The sequence below is a fragment of the Rhodofomes roseus genome (assembly GCF_022264815.1).
Source record: "Rhodofomes roseus strain CIRM-BRFM 1785 chromosome Unknown C8Q71scaffold_4, whole genome shotgun sequence".
NCBI lineage: Eukaryota > Fungi > Basidiomycota > Agaricomycetes > Polyporales > Fomitopsidaceae > Rhodofomes > Rhodofomes roseus.
The window spans coordinates 791,656-807,761 of record NW_025952960.1 but is presented as its reverse complement, the minus strand read 5'-3'; the positions used below and the strand labels follow the sequence as shown (position 1 = coordinate 807,761).

General features: G+C 53.5%; 6 protein-coding genes across 6 annotated transcripts; 5 read left to right on the top strand and 1 right to left on the bottom strand.

Moving 5' to 3' along the window:
- The first annotated feature begins 94 nt into the window (after nucleotides 1-94).
- On the top strand, nucleotides 95-1,909 carry C8Q71DRAFT_741187 (kinase-like domain-containing protein). Its single transcript, XM_047922805.1, has 6 exons — nucleotides 95-393; nucleotides 450-719; nucleotides 781-951; nucleotides 1,009-1,077; nucleotides 1,151-1,378; nucleotides 1,440-1,909. The coding sequence occupies exons 2-6, from the start codon at nucleotides 501-503 to the stop codon at nucleotides 1,779-1,781; spliced, it is 1,029 nt and encodes a 342-aa protein (XP_047782250.1). The 5' UTR covers nucleotides 95-393; nucleotides 450-500; the 3' UTR covers nucleotides 1,782-1,909.
- Nucleotides 1,910-4,132: 2,223 nt separating this feature from the next.
- Nucleotides 4,133-5,683, top strand: C8Q71DRAFT_423078 (kinase-like domain-containing protein). The gene is made up of 5 exons (XM_047918464.1): nucleotides 4,133-4,505; nucleotides 4,584-4,754; nucleotides 4,809-4,877; nucleotides 4,942-5,169; nucleotides 5,236-5,683. Exons 1-5 carry the CDS (start codon nucleotides 4,320-4,322, stop codon nucleotides 5,518-5,520), a joined length of 939 nt encoding a protein of 312 aa, XP_047782249.1. The 5' UTR covers nucleotides 4,133-4,319; the 3' UTR covers nucleotides 5,521-5,683.
- A 332-nt stretch (nucleotides 5,684-6,015) lies between these two features.
- C8Q71DRAFT_741176 (cysteine proteinase) lies at nucleotides 6,016-8,240 on the top strand. Its single transcript, XM_047922804.1, has 7 exons — nucleotides 6,016-6,272; nucleotides 6,324-6,640; nucleotides 6,716-6,777; nucleotides 6,827-7,313; nucleotides 7,376-7,609; nucleotides 7,665-8,070; nucleotides 8,145-8,240. Exons 1-6 carry the CDS (start codon nucleotides 6,191-6,193, stop codon nucleotides 7,845-7,847), a joined length of 1,365 nt encoding a protein of 454 aa, XP_047782248.1. The 5' UTR covers nucleotides 6,016-6,190; the 3' UTR covers nucleotides 7,848-8,070; nucleotides 8,145-8,240.
- Nucleotides 8,241-8,254: 14 nt separating this feature from the next.
- On the top strand, nucleotides 8,255-9,684 carry C8Q71DRAFT_904843 (uncharacterized protein). Its single transcript, XM_047928869.1, has 3 exons — nucleotides 8,255-8,851; nucleotides 8,906-9,103; nucleotides 9,161-9,684. Exons 1-3 carry the CDS (start codon nucleotides 8,627-8,629, stop codon nucleotides 9,335-9,337), a joined length of 600 nt encoding a protein of 199 aa, XP_047782247.1. The 5' UTR covers nucleotides 8,255-8,626; the 3' UTR covers nucleotides 9,338-9,684.
- A 92-nt stretch (nucleotides 9,685-9,776) lies between these two features.
- C8Q71DRAFT_904842 (AAA-domain-containing protein) lies at nucleotides 9,777-14,245 on the top strand. The gene is made up of 21 exons (XM_047928868.1): nucleotides 9,777-9,962; nucleotides 10,018-10,242; nucleotides 10,300-10,383; nucleotides 10,432-10,546; nucleotides 10,596-11,238; nucleotides 11,306-11,377; nucleotides 11,429-11,544; nucleotides 11,608-11,706; nucleotides 11,759-11,910; nucleotides 11,974-12,183; nucleotides 12,234-12,428; nucleotides 12,480-12,588; nucleotides 12,636-12,732; nucleotides 12,781-12,916; nucleotides 12,969-13,051; nucleotides 13,103-13,207; nucleotides 13,262-13,355; nucleotides 13,422-13,709; nucleotides 13,769-13,840; nucleotides 13,891-13,982; nucleotides 14,040-14,245. The coding sequence occupies exons 1-21, from the start codon at nucleotides 9,867-9,869 to the stop codon at nucleotides 14,125-14,127; spliced, it is 3,171 nt and encodes a 1,056-aa protein (XP_047782246.1). The 5' UTR covers nucleotides 9,777-9,866; the 3' UTR covers nucleotides 14,128-14,245.
- A 391-nt stretch (nucleotides 14,246-14,636) lies between these two features.
- Nucleotides 14,637-15,354, bottom strand: C8Q71DRAFT_854647 (uncharacterized protein; the record flags this gene model as incomplete). The annotated part of the gene is made up of 3 exons (XM_047927080.1): nucleotides 14,637-14,807; nucleotides 14,864-15,061; nucleotides 15,124-15,354. The coding sequence occupies 3 exons, from the start codon at nucleotides 15,352-15,354 to the stop codon at nucleotides 14,637-14,639; spliced, it is 600 nt and encodes a 199-aa protein (XP_047782245.1).
- Nucleotides 15,355-16,106: the final 752 nt, after the last annotated feature.

Sequence of the window (16,106 nt, the reverse complement as noted above, 5' to 3'; positions counted from 1 at the left end):
AACGAACGTCTTGTCGCGCGTGAATGAGCTGACGTACTGGTGCTCTCTCATTCAGGTGCAAAGCCACGCCTGAGGCTGCCACCACCGGCGCCCAATGAACAGCAAGACAAACGAAGTAATGTTCCAAACGAATGTCTTGTCGCACCTGAATGAGCTGACGTACTGGTGCTATCTCATTCAGGTGCAAAGCCACGCCGCATTGCACAACCGAGTCCGCGGGATTCCGGAACCCCACTACTCGAGGCGACGACACGAGGGTTTACACAAAGCTCTCAGCCTGGCCTCCCGCTAGACTACGCCCAGTTCTTCAGTGCATCAAACAGGGTGATTACTCGGAAACGTACAAGCCACGATTACAGAACAGCATGTTCTGCGATCAACTCGCTTGCGCAGGTGCGTGTTCAGAGCCGACATATCTGGTGATGCTTGATTTGTGACTATCGGCATAGATCCTTGACAGCGATCCGTCTCAGAATATAGCCACTGGACCGTTGAGGAGGATGTTCCAGATGCTTAGATGCCTCTGCCGAAACTACACTGTCATTCCTCCGACGTATACAATGCGTCCGGGATCGTTGTCCAAGATCGGCGAACATCCGTTGGAGCACGGAGGGTATGCAGATGTATGGCGCGGAGAACTAAAGACACCTACGGGTCGAGTCAAGGTGGCGCTCAAAGTGATACGTATCAATGCAAAGTGTGCGTCACGCATACGTCCGGTGCGTCGGGTTCTTTACACATGCAAGACATCCGTGACCGTGCTTCTGAACGTTCGCTTAGAATGTATGCCACGAAGTCGTGATGTGGCGACGCCTCCGCCACCGGAGGATAACGCCAATGTTCGGCGTCGACGAGACGCTCTTCCCATTATGCATTGTTAGCAAGTGGCAGGAACACGGTACTATATCTGCGTTCCTCAAGCAATTCCCTGCCGAGAACCGACTTCGATTGGTGCGTCTGCTCAGCAAGCTGGCCATCGTATTTCATGCTCATTAAACGCACATTTAGCTGATTGATGTCTGTGAAGGATTACAGTATTTACATTCACAAACATTCGCTCATGGTGATCTGAAATGCGTGAGTCGGCAGTCTGCTGCGTATTCAGAACAGCCTGTCTAATGATAGCATGCGTGTGACCTCTGACCTTCAGAGCAACATACTCGTTGACAGCACGCGACATGCGTGTCTCTGTGATTTCGGCCTGACAGCCCTCATTCATGGTGTCAATACGGTCGATCCCACGACGCAGAGCAATGGCGGGCAAGGGACCATACAATATATGGCACCCGAACTCCTCTATCCGGAAGCATTCGGGCTGCAGCATGCGCATGTCTCACTGGAAGCCGATATTTATGCCTTGGCCATTGTGATGTGGGAGGTTCGTTTTCATTGATACTTATGAGCTGCGCCTGCTTTGCTGAGAGTGATTCCCTGAACAGATCTTTGCCGGACGGCCTCCGTACAGCTCGTGGGGATCGGGACAAATACATTGGAGGATTCTAAGGGGTAAAAGGCCTCCCCATCTGCCCGATGCCCTTCCTCTAGGCCTGTCCGACTCTGTTTGGAAGCTCATGGAGGAATGTTGGCAGTCGGATCGGTGTCAACGCCCTCAGATCCGACACGTACTTTCAGTTCTTGCCGATGCTGTCAAAACATCCCATCACGCAGTCGTGAGACACAGTCGCGCGACGGCTCATGGCGCTGGCCGCCCTTCTGAGCTGTGTCACCATGTACTAGTATGCCTCCCGCCGTACGATACTTACGTGCACAAAGCAATCTGAACAACGAGTTGCTCGATTTACATCATGGCACTAGGCACTAGGAAGGACGCTTCGCTTTGATTGCTCTGTAGAGGTCAATATCGCTCGCTTGAAATTTCTATTCAAGCTGAACGAATGTAGGCGACGTTCGCACATGGTGCAGATATCATGCACTGTCCGATGACGACAGTAGTAGTACAATACACTGGAACATGCGATATCGCCCAAAGCTGCAGTCATAGGATGAATCTCTGCAGTCTTGGGGTTATAACCCATCGAGTCTGTACATGTCATCGTACGGAAGCCAGCACTCGAGCCGAACGGTTTATGAAATGACAAGTTTGGCAGTGCTACTACTAATATCACCTGGGTCTAATTCCGACTCGGAGCGGCGAGACTGGTACATATTGCGTTCTCTAGGACAGCCGTTGTGTGTAGACATGCTCACCCGTGTCTGGTCAGAAGTCAATTCTTTTTCTAGCTGAATATGCTACTACACTGGGCCCAATACTTGGCCCGGCGTGCTTCGCTTGAAGTTGCATTTGAGCTAGTCTCCGTTGCATACCCATGCGAGCGGACGTCCCGACTCGGTACGGCCGCGTTATGTCACGATCATGTGAGCGGATTCTGCTGCCCACGCCGTCGCGCGGTGCCTCGATTCCGTTCGCCCTCACCGCCTACAACAGAACTACTGAGTCGGACGCAACATAATGGTACCTCCTTTCAGGCTCTTGACTGCGTAGTCATGGTCGTGATGGTGGCTACCACTACGCGGCAGGTACTCGTTCTACGCCGGGCCCCGCCTTATCGCCTGCTACTAACTTCATGACTTATTAACGCTTTCTCCCGCGATGGCGCGCACTCAGGTACATAATGCCCTCAGGCTGTCGCAGACTCGCATTCGTAGCGCATTCCATGTGTAGGGGAATCGTTGAGCATCCATTTGACGCACGGAGACGGTGGGCCGTGCTCAGAATCCAGCAGAATGAGGTTCGTCGCGCGACCACAGACCACGGCTCAGCCTACTCAACAACACAACGTTGTTCACCAGGGACGCGTGTCGAAGGCCATGTGCGAGCCAAATCCGTTACGGCCTGTACGGTGAGATTGCCAGGAGACAGGGAAACCCTTATCCCCGTACGTATATTCTGGTTGAGGGCGGAGAGAATAGGAGACCCTTCGCGAACTCGAGGATTGGTAGGTCTTCATGATGTTGTACTCCTTTGTGCACTCTCTGATAGCTTCTATCGCCGTTTACTAGGCGCCATTACGGCGAGACATGTCGACTTCCTGATCACAGGCGATACTAGCGAGGAGGTGGCGGGCATGCCAGAACTTGTCACGCTCCTTCCGCTACATCCCGTCCCTGTACGGCTCCATGTTCAAGTACTATCCAAAAGCCCTCACAGCCAAGCATGTGTAGTCAGCATACAGATCAGCCAGGGCGCTGGCTACAAATCGGTGCGTGTGGAATGATGTTCTTGACTTCTCTGTGGACGTCTTCTTCGTCGCTTGATTCTCATGATTCAATGAGAGGCAGTACAATGGATATACTGATCAATGCTATACGGGCTCTTGTGCCGTAAAGAGGATTCTCAGGTCCTTGTGCTATACCTCCGCCTCAGCGTTCATCTCAAGCGCACATGTGGCTCCGAGAGGACAACAGGGATTGCAGTTGGTGCTTGGTAACGGAATACACACGGCTTGTCCACTCATATGGCTGGTCTTATAAGCACAAGTACATATAACAGTCGTCTCTCGCTTCAGTATTGCCTCACAACTCTCTACACAGACGAACTTGGCGTCGAATCTTGCGCAGTGGACTTCTGCTGGTTTGCCTCATATCTGCCTAATTACGTTTTTGAAGTATATGCCAAGTATGAAACCTGAGGTGACGCAAACTCAGTATATCATTGTTATATCTGACCAGTGGGCTGATGGGGTCATCGGCTAGGCGGTCCCATACGCGAGCGGCGACATGGAGCAAGGGCCCGGGAGACTCAAACGACAGTCTAGCGCAAGTAGCATAGCAAGTACAGTAGGAAGATCTAAGAATAGAAGTAAAAAACGCAGTGAGTTTCTTCGTTCCATCTTGTGTAACCCCGTCCCTCACCAGTTATCTACCAGTCCACCATGATCCTCCAGAATTGGAAGTATGGCGTCCTTCCTATGAACCACCCCAGGCACACACTGTGACTGCAGGACAGGAACATATTGCAGGGCAGGAACATGCTGCAGGAATGAATGTCGATGGGGACGATATGGAGACGGCGATGAGCTCTACACCTACCATTGGCATTTACACCCCGACATCTGTATCCGGGTTGAGCCTTTACTCTGACACTCCAGAGATGTCGGGCGAGAACTCTGCTGTGGCACAGCATGTGATCATCAGGCTGGCTCAAGTTTCGTTTGTTCAACTGTTTAAGCTACACGTTGACCAATGGCTGACATTTTCTTACGGTGCAGATCCTCGATGAGCTCCCAGATGAGACGGTTAATGCAGGACCCATTCGGTCGGTCTTTGAACTGCTCCGCCACCTTTGTCGAAAACATACAATGATCCCTGAAACATGGGTCATACAACCGAATCGCTTAAAAAAGACTAGCGAACAATGGGTGGGTCGTGGCGGCTTTGGCGCTGTATGGCGGGCAGTATACTATGAAGACCCGCGATCCGCTCCGGTGCATGTGGCTCTGAAGGAACTCCCCGCAAGTGCTACAAATGCGGGCGTTGTACACCCCGTCAGTTCTCCCAAAGTTCACCGTCCGAATTCCTTGTACTGACCGCTGGGATCCGCACATGCGTCAACGAATCCTCAGGATATCTGTCAAGAAATCATAATGTGGCGACGCCTGCAGCATCCAAATATTGTGCCGATGCTTGGCATTGATAGACATATCTTTCCGTTGTCCATTGCAAGCGCGTGGATGGACAACGGCACCATCACGCAGTTCCTGGAGAATTATCCCAATGAGGACCGACTTCGTTTGGTAAGTAGTCTATCTACCATGGGTCGCGCCCCTTACTCACCATATTACACTTAGCTCCGGGAGGTTTGCGAGGGATTGCGTTTCCTGCACATGGAGACCTTCGCGCATGGCGATCTGAAGAGCGTGAGTCGCTTGCTTACCGGCCAGAGCATTTCCTGATGTTTATTTGTCTGAAATCTCTCTTCAGCCCAATATTCTTGTAGATAGCATGCGGCATGCGCGCTTGTGCGACTTCGGCATGACAACGGTTATACATTCTCTTAACTCGGCGAATGCGTCCACCGAGAGCCATGGCGAGAAGGGTACCACGCGCTACTTGGCACCCGAGCTATTGGATCCGGAGCAATATGGACTACAACATGCGCATGTCTCGTTACCAGCGGACATTTATGCACTAGGCATCGTAATTTGGGAGGTTCGTCTTTGCTTGTTGTATCCGGATCCACGTGTTCCCAGCCTAATGCTGACACCATCGAGACAGGTATTCGCAGGGCGGGTGCCGTATGGACGGTGGCGCGGCCCTCAGGTTATTCAACAAGTCCTGGCGGGGTATAGACTGACCCGTCCAGAGCGTGCCCGCGCCTTAGGTTTATCTGATGACTTGTGGGGCGTAGTGGTGGCTTGTTGGCACCCGAACTGGGACATGCGTCCGACGGCCGTTCAAGTACTGGGGGCGATCACTGAGGAAGCTGCCTCGACACTGGTGTCTCCAAACCTTGATCCTCGGATCCTAGTGTCGATGGCCGAGATCTTTCGCGATTCCTGATAACCACCGGCATGCTGTGTATCGAGAGTCTGTACCGATAGTTTAACGTATATGTATGACATGCAGCGAAATCTCTCTGTCGGGCTTTATCGTGATACATTGAAACACAGCGCGACGATCTCATGTATGTAGTTACAGTGTAAATGATGGTTGTGTAACCTGCTTTGCGGGAATCTCGTTGGTCATCAACTTAAGCTTAAGGCTATCCGTGAAACCTCCCAATGGCCATTCAGCTGGGCCGTACACGTGTTGTTTGAAGCGCAACACATGAGTGGAAATCGAATGTCATGGCTGCTCCGGCAGTCGACGCGACACGTCTTTAGAGACGATTTTCTCGTTGGTTATCGATCCCACCTCGCCAATAGTGGTACTACTGGTAGGGCTATAAACACGGAGAATAAGAAATGTAGAGAAGACGCGACATGTCACAAATCACATGACGGATTTTACGACGCCACGCGTACGACCCAAGTGTGACGTACATCAGTTACCATCGTCTACGGTCACCCAGCGGTCTCGCAATTGACAAGTCCTGTACTGGCCATCTTCAGACTGCCGACGGTTCACGGTACCGGTGCAGACTCAAGGCTCCTACCCAGGGTTTGCACGTCCGCCTCCTATCCCATCTACTTGAGTCCTGGACGCATCAAGCATTACGATCGTTTGAACAATGGAAGGGCCATCTTCTCGCACGGCGGAGGGCTCTGCAGAACTCGTAGGCGGTGTTTTTGCGGTCATTGAGTCGGATCCAGGTTCTCTTAGACTCCACATGACTTGGCGAACGCGCTCTAATGCTGTGATAGGAGTTTTCACAACGCTGCTACACAAGCTTGGTGTACGAGGTTTGGAAGTCACGGAAATCTACGACATTGAACCTTGGGCGACAGACCACCTAGATCCACACGGCTTGATATTCTGCTACATGTGTACCGACTCGGAAGAGACGAATACCTCCGCACTTGAGGGCGAGGACGCGGAGAAGGTGTGGTTCGCCAATCAACTGAGCAACGACGCTTGTGCCTCCCACGCGCTCCTCAATGTGCTCTTGAACTGTCCTCACGTTGACCTCGGCGGAGAGCTTCAAGAGCTACAAGCGGTAACGGCGGAGATATCACCAGTGGTACGTTACATCCCGCTAGTCTCGCTGTTGCTCGGGTCGGTCAATATGCGGGATGCCTAGTGACGCGGCGTGCAGATGAGAGGATTAGCGGTGTCGAGTTCTCAATTCATTCGGGATGCACACAACTCACTGGCTAGGTATGTTGATCTACTGTAGAGTGAGGGTTCCGCCCTGATCCTAGATCAGGCCTGCGGATATCCGTGGGTCATTGCAGGTCATCGCTCGTGCAACCCTCGAAGCGGACAAGGCAAGGGTCAAAGCTGCGAAGGGTCCCCCAACTAAGAAGCGCAAGACGATTGCAAGCCCTTCCAAGTCGACTGAGAATGGTGACCAAATGCAGGAGCAGTACCACTTCATCGGCTACGTTCCCGCCCACGGCAAGGTCTGGGAGCTTGACGGTCTGCAGCGTACGGCCATTGAAGTCGGCGAGCTTGACTCCCAGTCAAGCTCAGGCTCAAGTACGAGAGGCTGGATGGACATCGTGCGGCCTGCGCTGCGGATGAAGATGCACGCATATATGGCGAGCGAGAACGACCATGTGCGGTACAACCTCCTCGCAATCGTGGACGAGAAGTATCTCAGTGCGAGCGACGAGTTGGAGATGCGCAAGCGCGAACGGCAGGCGATCGAGCGGAGGTTGCAGGACGCGTATCCTGAAGGGTGGACCGACAAGGTAGCGTACACGAACTGCATTTTACCGACCTGGAGGGCTCACGCGCTCACGTGCTGGATCAGGTCAATGATGTGCTACTGACAAGCGCAGAAGAGGCGTTTGCAACTAGCTTAAGGCCGGCGACGGAGGGCCGAGTCTTTGCAAATGACTTCGGATCGCGAAAATTGGAAAAGGATGTACACATCCTGGACATGGCCGCACGAAAACTCCCTGACGCATGGAACGCATGTGTCGAAGCAGCGCTCGCCGCGAAGGTCGCTGTCGAAGAGGAGATCACGAAGGCGCGCGATACCCAGGTGAGCCGCTTTGCTTCGCCGTTCTCGCGAGCAGGGCACTGAACATGGGGTGCAGACGGACCACATCAAGCGAACGTTCGACTACGAACCGTTCATTACACAGTTCATAACCTGTATGCACAACGAGGGCTTGCTAGAGGCTGCCATGCATAGAGGAAACATCAAGGAGGACGACGCCCAGGAGCCTGCGGTGAAGACGCCTACAAAACGAAGTCGGAAGGCAAAGGCGAAGACGTGACGAGTCGATTGTGTGGTTGTATGCTGATGATGTGTGTTTGTGCTCGTATGTGTTGCTTTGAATACTGCTCTGTTGTTGATCGATTCGTTGTCCGTCATCGAAGTCGCTAGACTTGCTTTCTGTATACGTGGTCGGAGAGTCTCTGAAGCGCTGGTTCCAATGGTATCGCTTCTCGTAGGATACAGCAAGTGATGCCCTTCGTCTGTGGCACCATCTTAGTAGGGTGAGTCCACCTGCAAAATCGCGTCTGCCTGGCAAAACAATCCGCATTCCCCCTCGCTCGACCTTTCTCTGCAGCGTGGGCAGCGGGTTCAATGCGACCAGCGTCATGCATAATTCGTTTGCCGTGTATGTACCACCGCACAATGGGCGCGACAAATCATCTTATTGCGCATGGCGTGACGGCGTCTAGGGGCAATGCGGTGCGCGAGCTTTCCTTCTGTGTTGAGTACCCCTTCAACGTCGCTATTGACAGCTTCGTGGGCGTCAACAGCACAGCGTCCGCTGATGCAGCCTTGCTGTATGCGCGGTCCCCGGGCGGCGTGCGCGACTCGGTGCACCCCTCCGTAAGCGTCTCACTGAACGGTCTCAGCACGGCGTTGGGAAGATGCACTCTGCGGCCTCTACCTACCGAACGCTGACATTGTCGCCGTGGTCGTCTCAAGTATAAGAGAGGTATTGAGGGCACCGTATTCTCAACACTCTTCTTCAGCATCCGTCTTCGAAGCTCGACTTCCACCTTCGCACTTTCGCACTTCGATCCACGAGCTTTGATCGCCATGTTCGCACCAGCCCTCCTTTCCCTCGCTCTCGCTGCTGGTGCCTTTGCCGTGCCCGCCGCCTTGTCTACCCGCCAGAGCCCTTGCGATGGTCTGGGCCCGGGATCGAGCGACTCGCTCGCATATGAATTCATCCTCACCGTCGTCGACCCGTCGACCGGAGATGGTGCTACCGGGCCCTCTCTTGCTCTCTTGCAGGGCCCAGATTCCATCTGGTGGCTCCAGGTTGGTTCATTATACCTCCGGCTGTTATGTGATTGCTGATCGTCCATTCTGCAGGAAACCTTCCAGAGCACCACGGAAGACTTCTCGTCCTGGAATCTTCAGAATGGCGCCCTTATCCCGAACCCGAGCTCCAACGGCGTTGGCTTGGTGGGAAATGACTTTTCTGTCCCTCCGGCGTCCATCGTCGAGTTCGCTGTGACGACAAAGGGCGCCGGGAACGGTCAGGCTGGCAAGACGCCGTATTGCGTTGTGGTGAGGACCGTCCGTTGACCCTGTCGCGATGCAGTGCTGAAAGCGCCATTTAACTAGACTGATTCAGAAGGCTATGCCACCCTTGCGGTCAACGGCAACACGCAGGGCTTTGCGATGTGCTACACCCCGGGTGATGCCGCCTATGTCCTCGTGTATGAGCCATCGGCGGATAACAACGGTGCCTACGACTTCAGCACATGTACTTCACAGAAGGTGCAGCTCCTGAAGGCGTAAACCTCTCCGAAGTTATGACTCTGAGGACACTCGCGGCCATTTCTACCGGACTTTTATTACAATTGGACATTCGGTTTACTTTACATGTTTATACCGGCGTATGAGGCATTCTTACGGCTGACTACGCATGCACCACTCATTGTATCTTACACTAATCATCACCCGCTTACTCCTTATATCGGACCCTTGAGGAGCATGCGGTGATGGAATGTCATCTTGCACGAAGACGTCGATCCGTATCATGTTGAGCTCGCGCCTGGCAGTCCAATTGACCCGTCTTCTGGTCTTGTCTGCATTGATTTCGTGCTGTTCGTCTTTGCCGTGGTGTGGCGATGGGGAACATCAAGGAACATCGCTCGATGATCCGGACTCCGGATGCGGGGCCCCGCACAAACTCCCCGGTTGGCGGCAAGCACGTGAATATTGCCAGTCTTATTTAGGAAGGTATCGTAGTCTTGGTCTCGCCTCCCTCCGCCACGCTTGCCCCTCTTCCTTGTGCAAGAGTATATGCCCATATAGGACACATCCCATGCCTCGAAGAGCACGAATCCACTTTGTATCTCTCCATTCATCCTTGGTGAATCTCCCTATCTCGATCTACGGGCCCCTACTTGAGCGAGGCATAGTAAGTGGAACAAGCGCTTAGCCGTAGTCTACTCATCCGAACGTGTAGGATCTAGCGACCCCAAGGTCTCGCGGTACACCTCACTTGGGTACCCAGAGATTCACAAGATGGCGTTGACTCCGCAAAACGGAAGCTCGAGGCATATGTGGGATGGACCGGCATGGCATCTGCCTCCTCATTGGCGCATTTCAACAGCGCCGGTAGCAGCGATAAAAGCCTTGAGACCATTGAAATGGACCCACAATTCGCGCAAGGACTCGGGTTTGTCGCGGGTGACATTGTAAGCTACTACAGTACGATTGACGTGGCGGTTTGGTTCTGAGTCACGTGTGCGAAGGTGGAGATTGGACTACTGCACGACCTCGGATTGGCCAAGTCGGTTGCAACTGAACCTGTAACGTCCGATGATTGGGAAATCATCGTGAGTATGAGCTACGCCTTTAACCTTTCCATATCTGACGTCTTGTAGGAACTACATGCGTCTCACGTCGAGTCTACGCTCCTTTCGCAAGTGAGAGTAGCTGCCATAGGACAGGAGATCGACATCTGGGTGCTAGGACGCACCAGGGTCCGTCTCAGAGTCGGTACGTATTCGATTATTGGTGTGTCCATTCATCGCCTCACGCGTCGTAGTATCGCTCGAGCCTTCGACCGCCGGAAAGGCCCTTTTGCTGACGACGAGCACTGAGGTGAGCATAGCCCCGAAGCTGCACTCTCGGCAAAATGGCTCTGCAGGCCCTGCCGTCAATGGCAAGACAAAGCAGAAGAAACATCGCGGCGCGAATGGCAAGGTCAACGGTGTCAGCACTCCAGCCGAGGATCTCTCGGGATCAATACCTAATGGCGAGGCTGCGAAGCTACCTGTACGCGTAATGCGTGTACTTCCGCATCGACTAGTCCCGTCATCACCTACGACGTCACATCGCTTGCCCGATGCAGACGTGGTGATAGCATACGTTTCGCGCGCGGCCCTAACATCCCTGGCGGAAGCTTCCGGTTCCGCATCCAACCCGTCACCCTGGCGCGCTCGTGTTCGAAGGCTACCACCGCCGAGTGATCCATCGCAAGAGCAGAACTCTGGCGGACCAGCATCACCACCTGCGCCTCGGGTCCTTGTTCCCAATGGAGAGGCATCCGCTGCCAAAGCTCCCTCTCAGCCCCCTGAGAAGGCACGCGACGAGGTGGTATTAGTTTGGTCTCCGGAAGTCCCAGTCCCGGAAGGTCATGTAGTGATATCTGGACAAATAGAGAACGTCGAAGATTGGGATATGGTTCGGTGCGTATGGGCCTCCTGGTGAACGGTGTCGTTGTTACTGGATCGGGCGTGCTGACTTTGCATGTAGGGTAGCTTTCGTCGGGCCTGAGGCGACGCCTCTATCTGATGTCGACCGCTCCGTAGAGCACAGACCTTATACGTACGCTAAGTCCTCAGGTTGATGCAAGGTTCAAACCTGATTCCCATCTAGCTCAATACCGCCGTCGAAGCATGGCCTAGCTGGCGTCGACGATATCCTCGACAAAGCCACCGGATTTTGTCGAACTAATTTTCTCGTCCATTCATTCGGCAGTAGAGTCCGTGGTGGTGAGTCGAAACTCGTAGTCGTGCAACCTCGGAAGCACTGACAACGACTTAACGCCTCTCCAGTTCCCGGGCTTCTAGTGACTGGTCGGTCGGGGGCGGGAAAGACGTCCCTCCTGAACGCCATTGCCAAGTCGATGCAAGAAGACCCACAAATATTCGCATGTGCGTTCGGACGTTGTTTTATACCTGCCTGCTGCTCATAGGTCCTCGCCAGATGTCCTCCATGTGGACATGTCGAAGTACACAGAGACGACCGTGGGCAAGATGCGCGCGCTGCTGCGATACTGGATAGCGAAGGCAACGTGGCACCGTCCCTGCGTCCTTGTCGTGGACAACATCGACAAACTCATGAGCGCTGAGCTTGAGGTCGGTATTCGTCATCTCGAACGCCTCCGGAGGCTCGTACTGACCGCTACCCTTCGTTCACAGCATGCCGATTCGTTCCGGAGCCGTCATATCACTGAGCTGTTCCTCTCTACGTTCGGACCGTCGTCGCGTACCGCGGCCCCAAATGCCAGCGGGATCGTACTCCTTGCAGCTGCTGAGTCACAAACGGCGTTGCATCCATCACTTAATTCATCACACCTGTTTCAAGAAGTCGTTTCCTTGAAGCCTCCGGGGAAGGATGCACGGCGAGATGTATGGTGCATCCGTATTTTGGAACGAACTATAACTGATGAGCACTTCAGATCATCAGCCAGCTAGTTCGAGAGCGCATAGACACATCAAACATTGTCGAAGATTCCTCGAAGCCCGTGAATTTCACCGCCCTCGCAACACAGACCGAGGGATACTCCGTTACGGATCTTAAGGATTTTGTTGCCCGAGCTGTCCATCAAGCTGCAATCCGCTGTTCTGAGAACGGAGAGGGCGAGGAAGCATCGGTATGTCTGTGTCCCACCATGCGACGAATGGGACGTCTCATCTTTCCACAGACTACTCTCATCCCAGAAGACTTCGCCACAGCCCAAGTCGACTTCGTGCCCCATTCACTGCGCGATGTCAAGTTGCAGCGATCTGAGGTTGAATGGGCAGATATTGGAGGTACGTCTCGTTGGCCCGTTGCAGGGCTGCATTCTGAACATGGGCAGGGCTCAACGAGACCAAGCGGACCCTCAGAGAGACACTTGAGTGGCCCACGAAGTATGGACCAATATTTGCTCAGTCGCCCCTGCGTTTACGTTCTGGGTGAGTTGTCGTCTTTCACAGTGGTGCGATTGATCTAATTCACGGTAGTCTCCTTCTGTACGGGTACCCTGGCTGCGGCAAGACCTTATTGGCCTCAGCGGTAGCGAAGGAATGCGGGCTAAATTTCATTAGCATCAAGGGGCCTGAGTTGCTGAACAAGTATATTGGGGCGAGCGAGAAATCAGTGAGGATCTTGTTGTGAAGTCCCTTGGTGCACTCTGACATGACTATCGTAGGTTCGTGACCTTTTTGAACGTGCAAGCGCGGCGAAACCTTGTGTTCTATTCTTCGACGAATTCGACTCAATAGCTCCCAAGCGGTCAGCCCGAAGCGTTATATTGACGATGATATACTGATTGCTCGACTTCAGAGGGCATGATAGCACCGGAGTAACCGACAGAGTTGTCAATCAAATGCTTACCCAAATGGACGGTGCAGAGGGACTCGATGGCGTGTACGTATTGGCAGCCACGAGGTATGTATCAATCTAGCTCCTACTTCCATGAGCGAACACTTACTAGCAGTGCAGTCGGCCTGATCTCATTGATTCTGCCCTCCTGCGTCCGGGTCGTCTCGACAAATCGTTGCTCTGTGACATGCCCGACGTGAACGAACGTCGAGAAGTGAGTCAATTTACAACTTCGTTTGTACACAGGACATTGAAAGTTGCGTCTTGACGTCGTGTCCAGATCCTAGAGGCACTTGGTCGCAAGATTAACATTGCACCGTCTGTAGATCTTCAGGCTGTCGCTAGAGAAACCGATGGCTTCTCTGGCGCTGACTTACAGGCCCTCGTGTACAACGCTCATCTCGAGGTCATCCACGAAGCCATTCCTGGCCCGTCCAGCACTGCAGATCCTGTCGTCGATGGCGTCAATGACCGCGAACACGATGTTCAATATAGCCTACTGGGGGAGGCGTCGCCTGAGTCTCAGCAGGTCCTGTCAATAGCGGAGGAATCTGCATTTCAACGACGTGTACGTTGTATTGCTATGCCATCGTGGTTCTAGGGAGCTCATGGCTTCGTTTCACTTAGCTTCAAAGAATTCTACGGGAGCCGCCAACTAGGCAAGACGCCGAAAGCGATAAAATTGCTAGGTCCAAGCCGGTATGTCAATCTTCTTTCATAGGTTCGCAGCGTGTTGATTCGTGCCATAGACATACGAGATTAGCGACACGCATGTTCGTCGGGTTCTGGGTACGACGCGTCCTTCGGTGCCAGACGAGGAGCGCGATCGACTAAGCCGCATGTTCGTGCTCCTGCCTGTTGTTGTTCTGACCGAGCTGACATGATAGGACGTGAACAGCTATCGTGCCTTTGTGTCTGACAGGAGTGGAGAACTACCAGTACCACCGGAAGGCACGGAAGTGGGCAGTCGAGTATCCTTGATGTAAGGAAATCGTTGAAATCATGTGTGATGTTGCTGTATGCCCCGGCGACCCCAAGTGTCGTCAGCTCCATGAGATCGGCTTGGAAACCTTTTCACAAAACTATATATCAGTGTTCAAAGGCACTCAGATTCAGCATACACTTGCAGTCCAGACGAGGGTACGTGCATCCAACGTTGAATGTGTACATCAAACACAGTAATCAGGGTAATTGTTCTCATGAGACTCGGTCAGTCCGGATCCCTCAGGCTTGAGGATTTGAGCCCAAGAATATGCAATACATGCACTCACATCTTCAGACTGAAGCAACTGAATGCTGACTCCGACCACACCAGACACGGGTATGACCACGATTATGATTCGGTAAAGAGCGACGCTGCGTACACAGCAACCAAAACAACTAAAGCGTGAGTACGCGAGGCAAAAGTAGGGTAAACGGCGAAGTCCAAGTGTTCACGTAAATAAGTGCGATGATGATGTGTGATGCTCGTGATTCGATCACCCGAAAGCTGCGCTTAGGCCGGGACGAGGTGCACGAGCTGCTTGGTGCAGGTGCTGTAGTCGTACACGCTGCTGGAGGCAGACGGGCTGAACGCCAGCACGTACTCCGAGGTGGACGCCTGACAGACGAAGAACTCGTCGGAAACACTGTTGACAGTAAGCGTGGCATGGCCATCCGCATTGGACTGCATTACTGAGTTAACTGCAGTCCTGTGAATGGATGACTTGATAGTGCACTCACCACAGCGCAGTAAGGCGTCTGACCCGCCGCAGCGTTGGCTGCACCCTTGGTGGTCACCGCGAACTCGAGGGCGTCGCCAGCGTTGACAGCCATGTCGCTTCCGACCGTGTCGGCGTTGGAGGAGCTCGGCGTCGGGATGAGCGCACCGCCGTTGAGCGTCCAGCTGGAGAAGTCACCAGTGCTGTTCTGGTGGATCTCCTATAAAGCCAAAGGCGCATAAGTACCATTGCTACCGCGGATCATATCGTATAGCTACTGACCTTGAGCCACCAGTTACCAGTAGTCGAGTCGCCGTTGACGAGGGCGAGCACAGTGCCAGTGGCGCCCTCAGCCGCAGAGGGGTCGACAACCTCCAGCTGGAAGTTGTAGCTCAAGGTGCTCGCAGCACCGGCACCCAAGGCAGTGCAGGGGTCCTGGCGAGCCGACAGAGCGGCGGGCATGGCGAAGGAGCCAGCGGCGAGGGCGACGGGTAGGGCAATGAATGCGAACATGGTGACCAAAGTACTGAAAGGTTTGGGAAGTGTTAAGAAAGAGAGGCTTTGGTCGAGTGAAGCTGAGTAAGATCTTCGGCGATGAGAAATAGATGGCTCAGGCAGGCCCGTATATATACATCTGGGGTTCGAGAGACGTGACCTGCAGAAACACATCCGGGGATCATCTACCTCCTGCCGAATGCACGAAAGTCGTGGTCGAGGACGGGAATTCCGCCTTGAGTGGACCCGGCGATGGGCCTGCGGCCGCAGAAGCACTACGACACGGCGCACGCTGCCCGCACGTACGGCATGTCAGTTTGGGTAGCATTCGTTATGTTGTGCGGGTAATAGTTGCATCCGTGGTCCACTGCTTTCCAAGTCATAGACTGGGTATCAGCTTTACTCGACTACTAACGCACGCCGTTGTACACTCACTGCACTTCAATTGAGACAAGGCTTCGTAGTGTCAAAACACAATCTCATGCTGCCGAAGGCCCTATAACGCTGCTCGGAGCGTGTCGAATTTCGGGATGCTACATACTCGCAATACCCGGTAAGTTATGGGAAGGGAATTGTGACGAGAGCGTCGGGCACAGCTTGCCTACCCATCAAGAAGCGGGACACTCGTAACTTGAAGCGACTCGGCGTTGAGACGAAACAGCATCCTTCGCAAACTGGTTGCAAAAGGGGATGCGAAATCACCGAACATGAATCCGTACCATTCAATTTCACGGGGAAGAATAGTGATGACCTAGAGAGTTGCTCGTGCC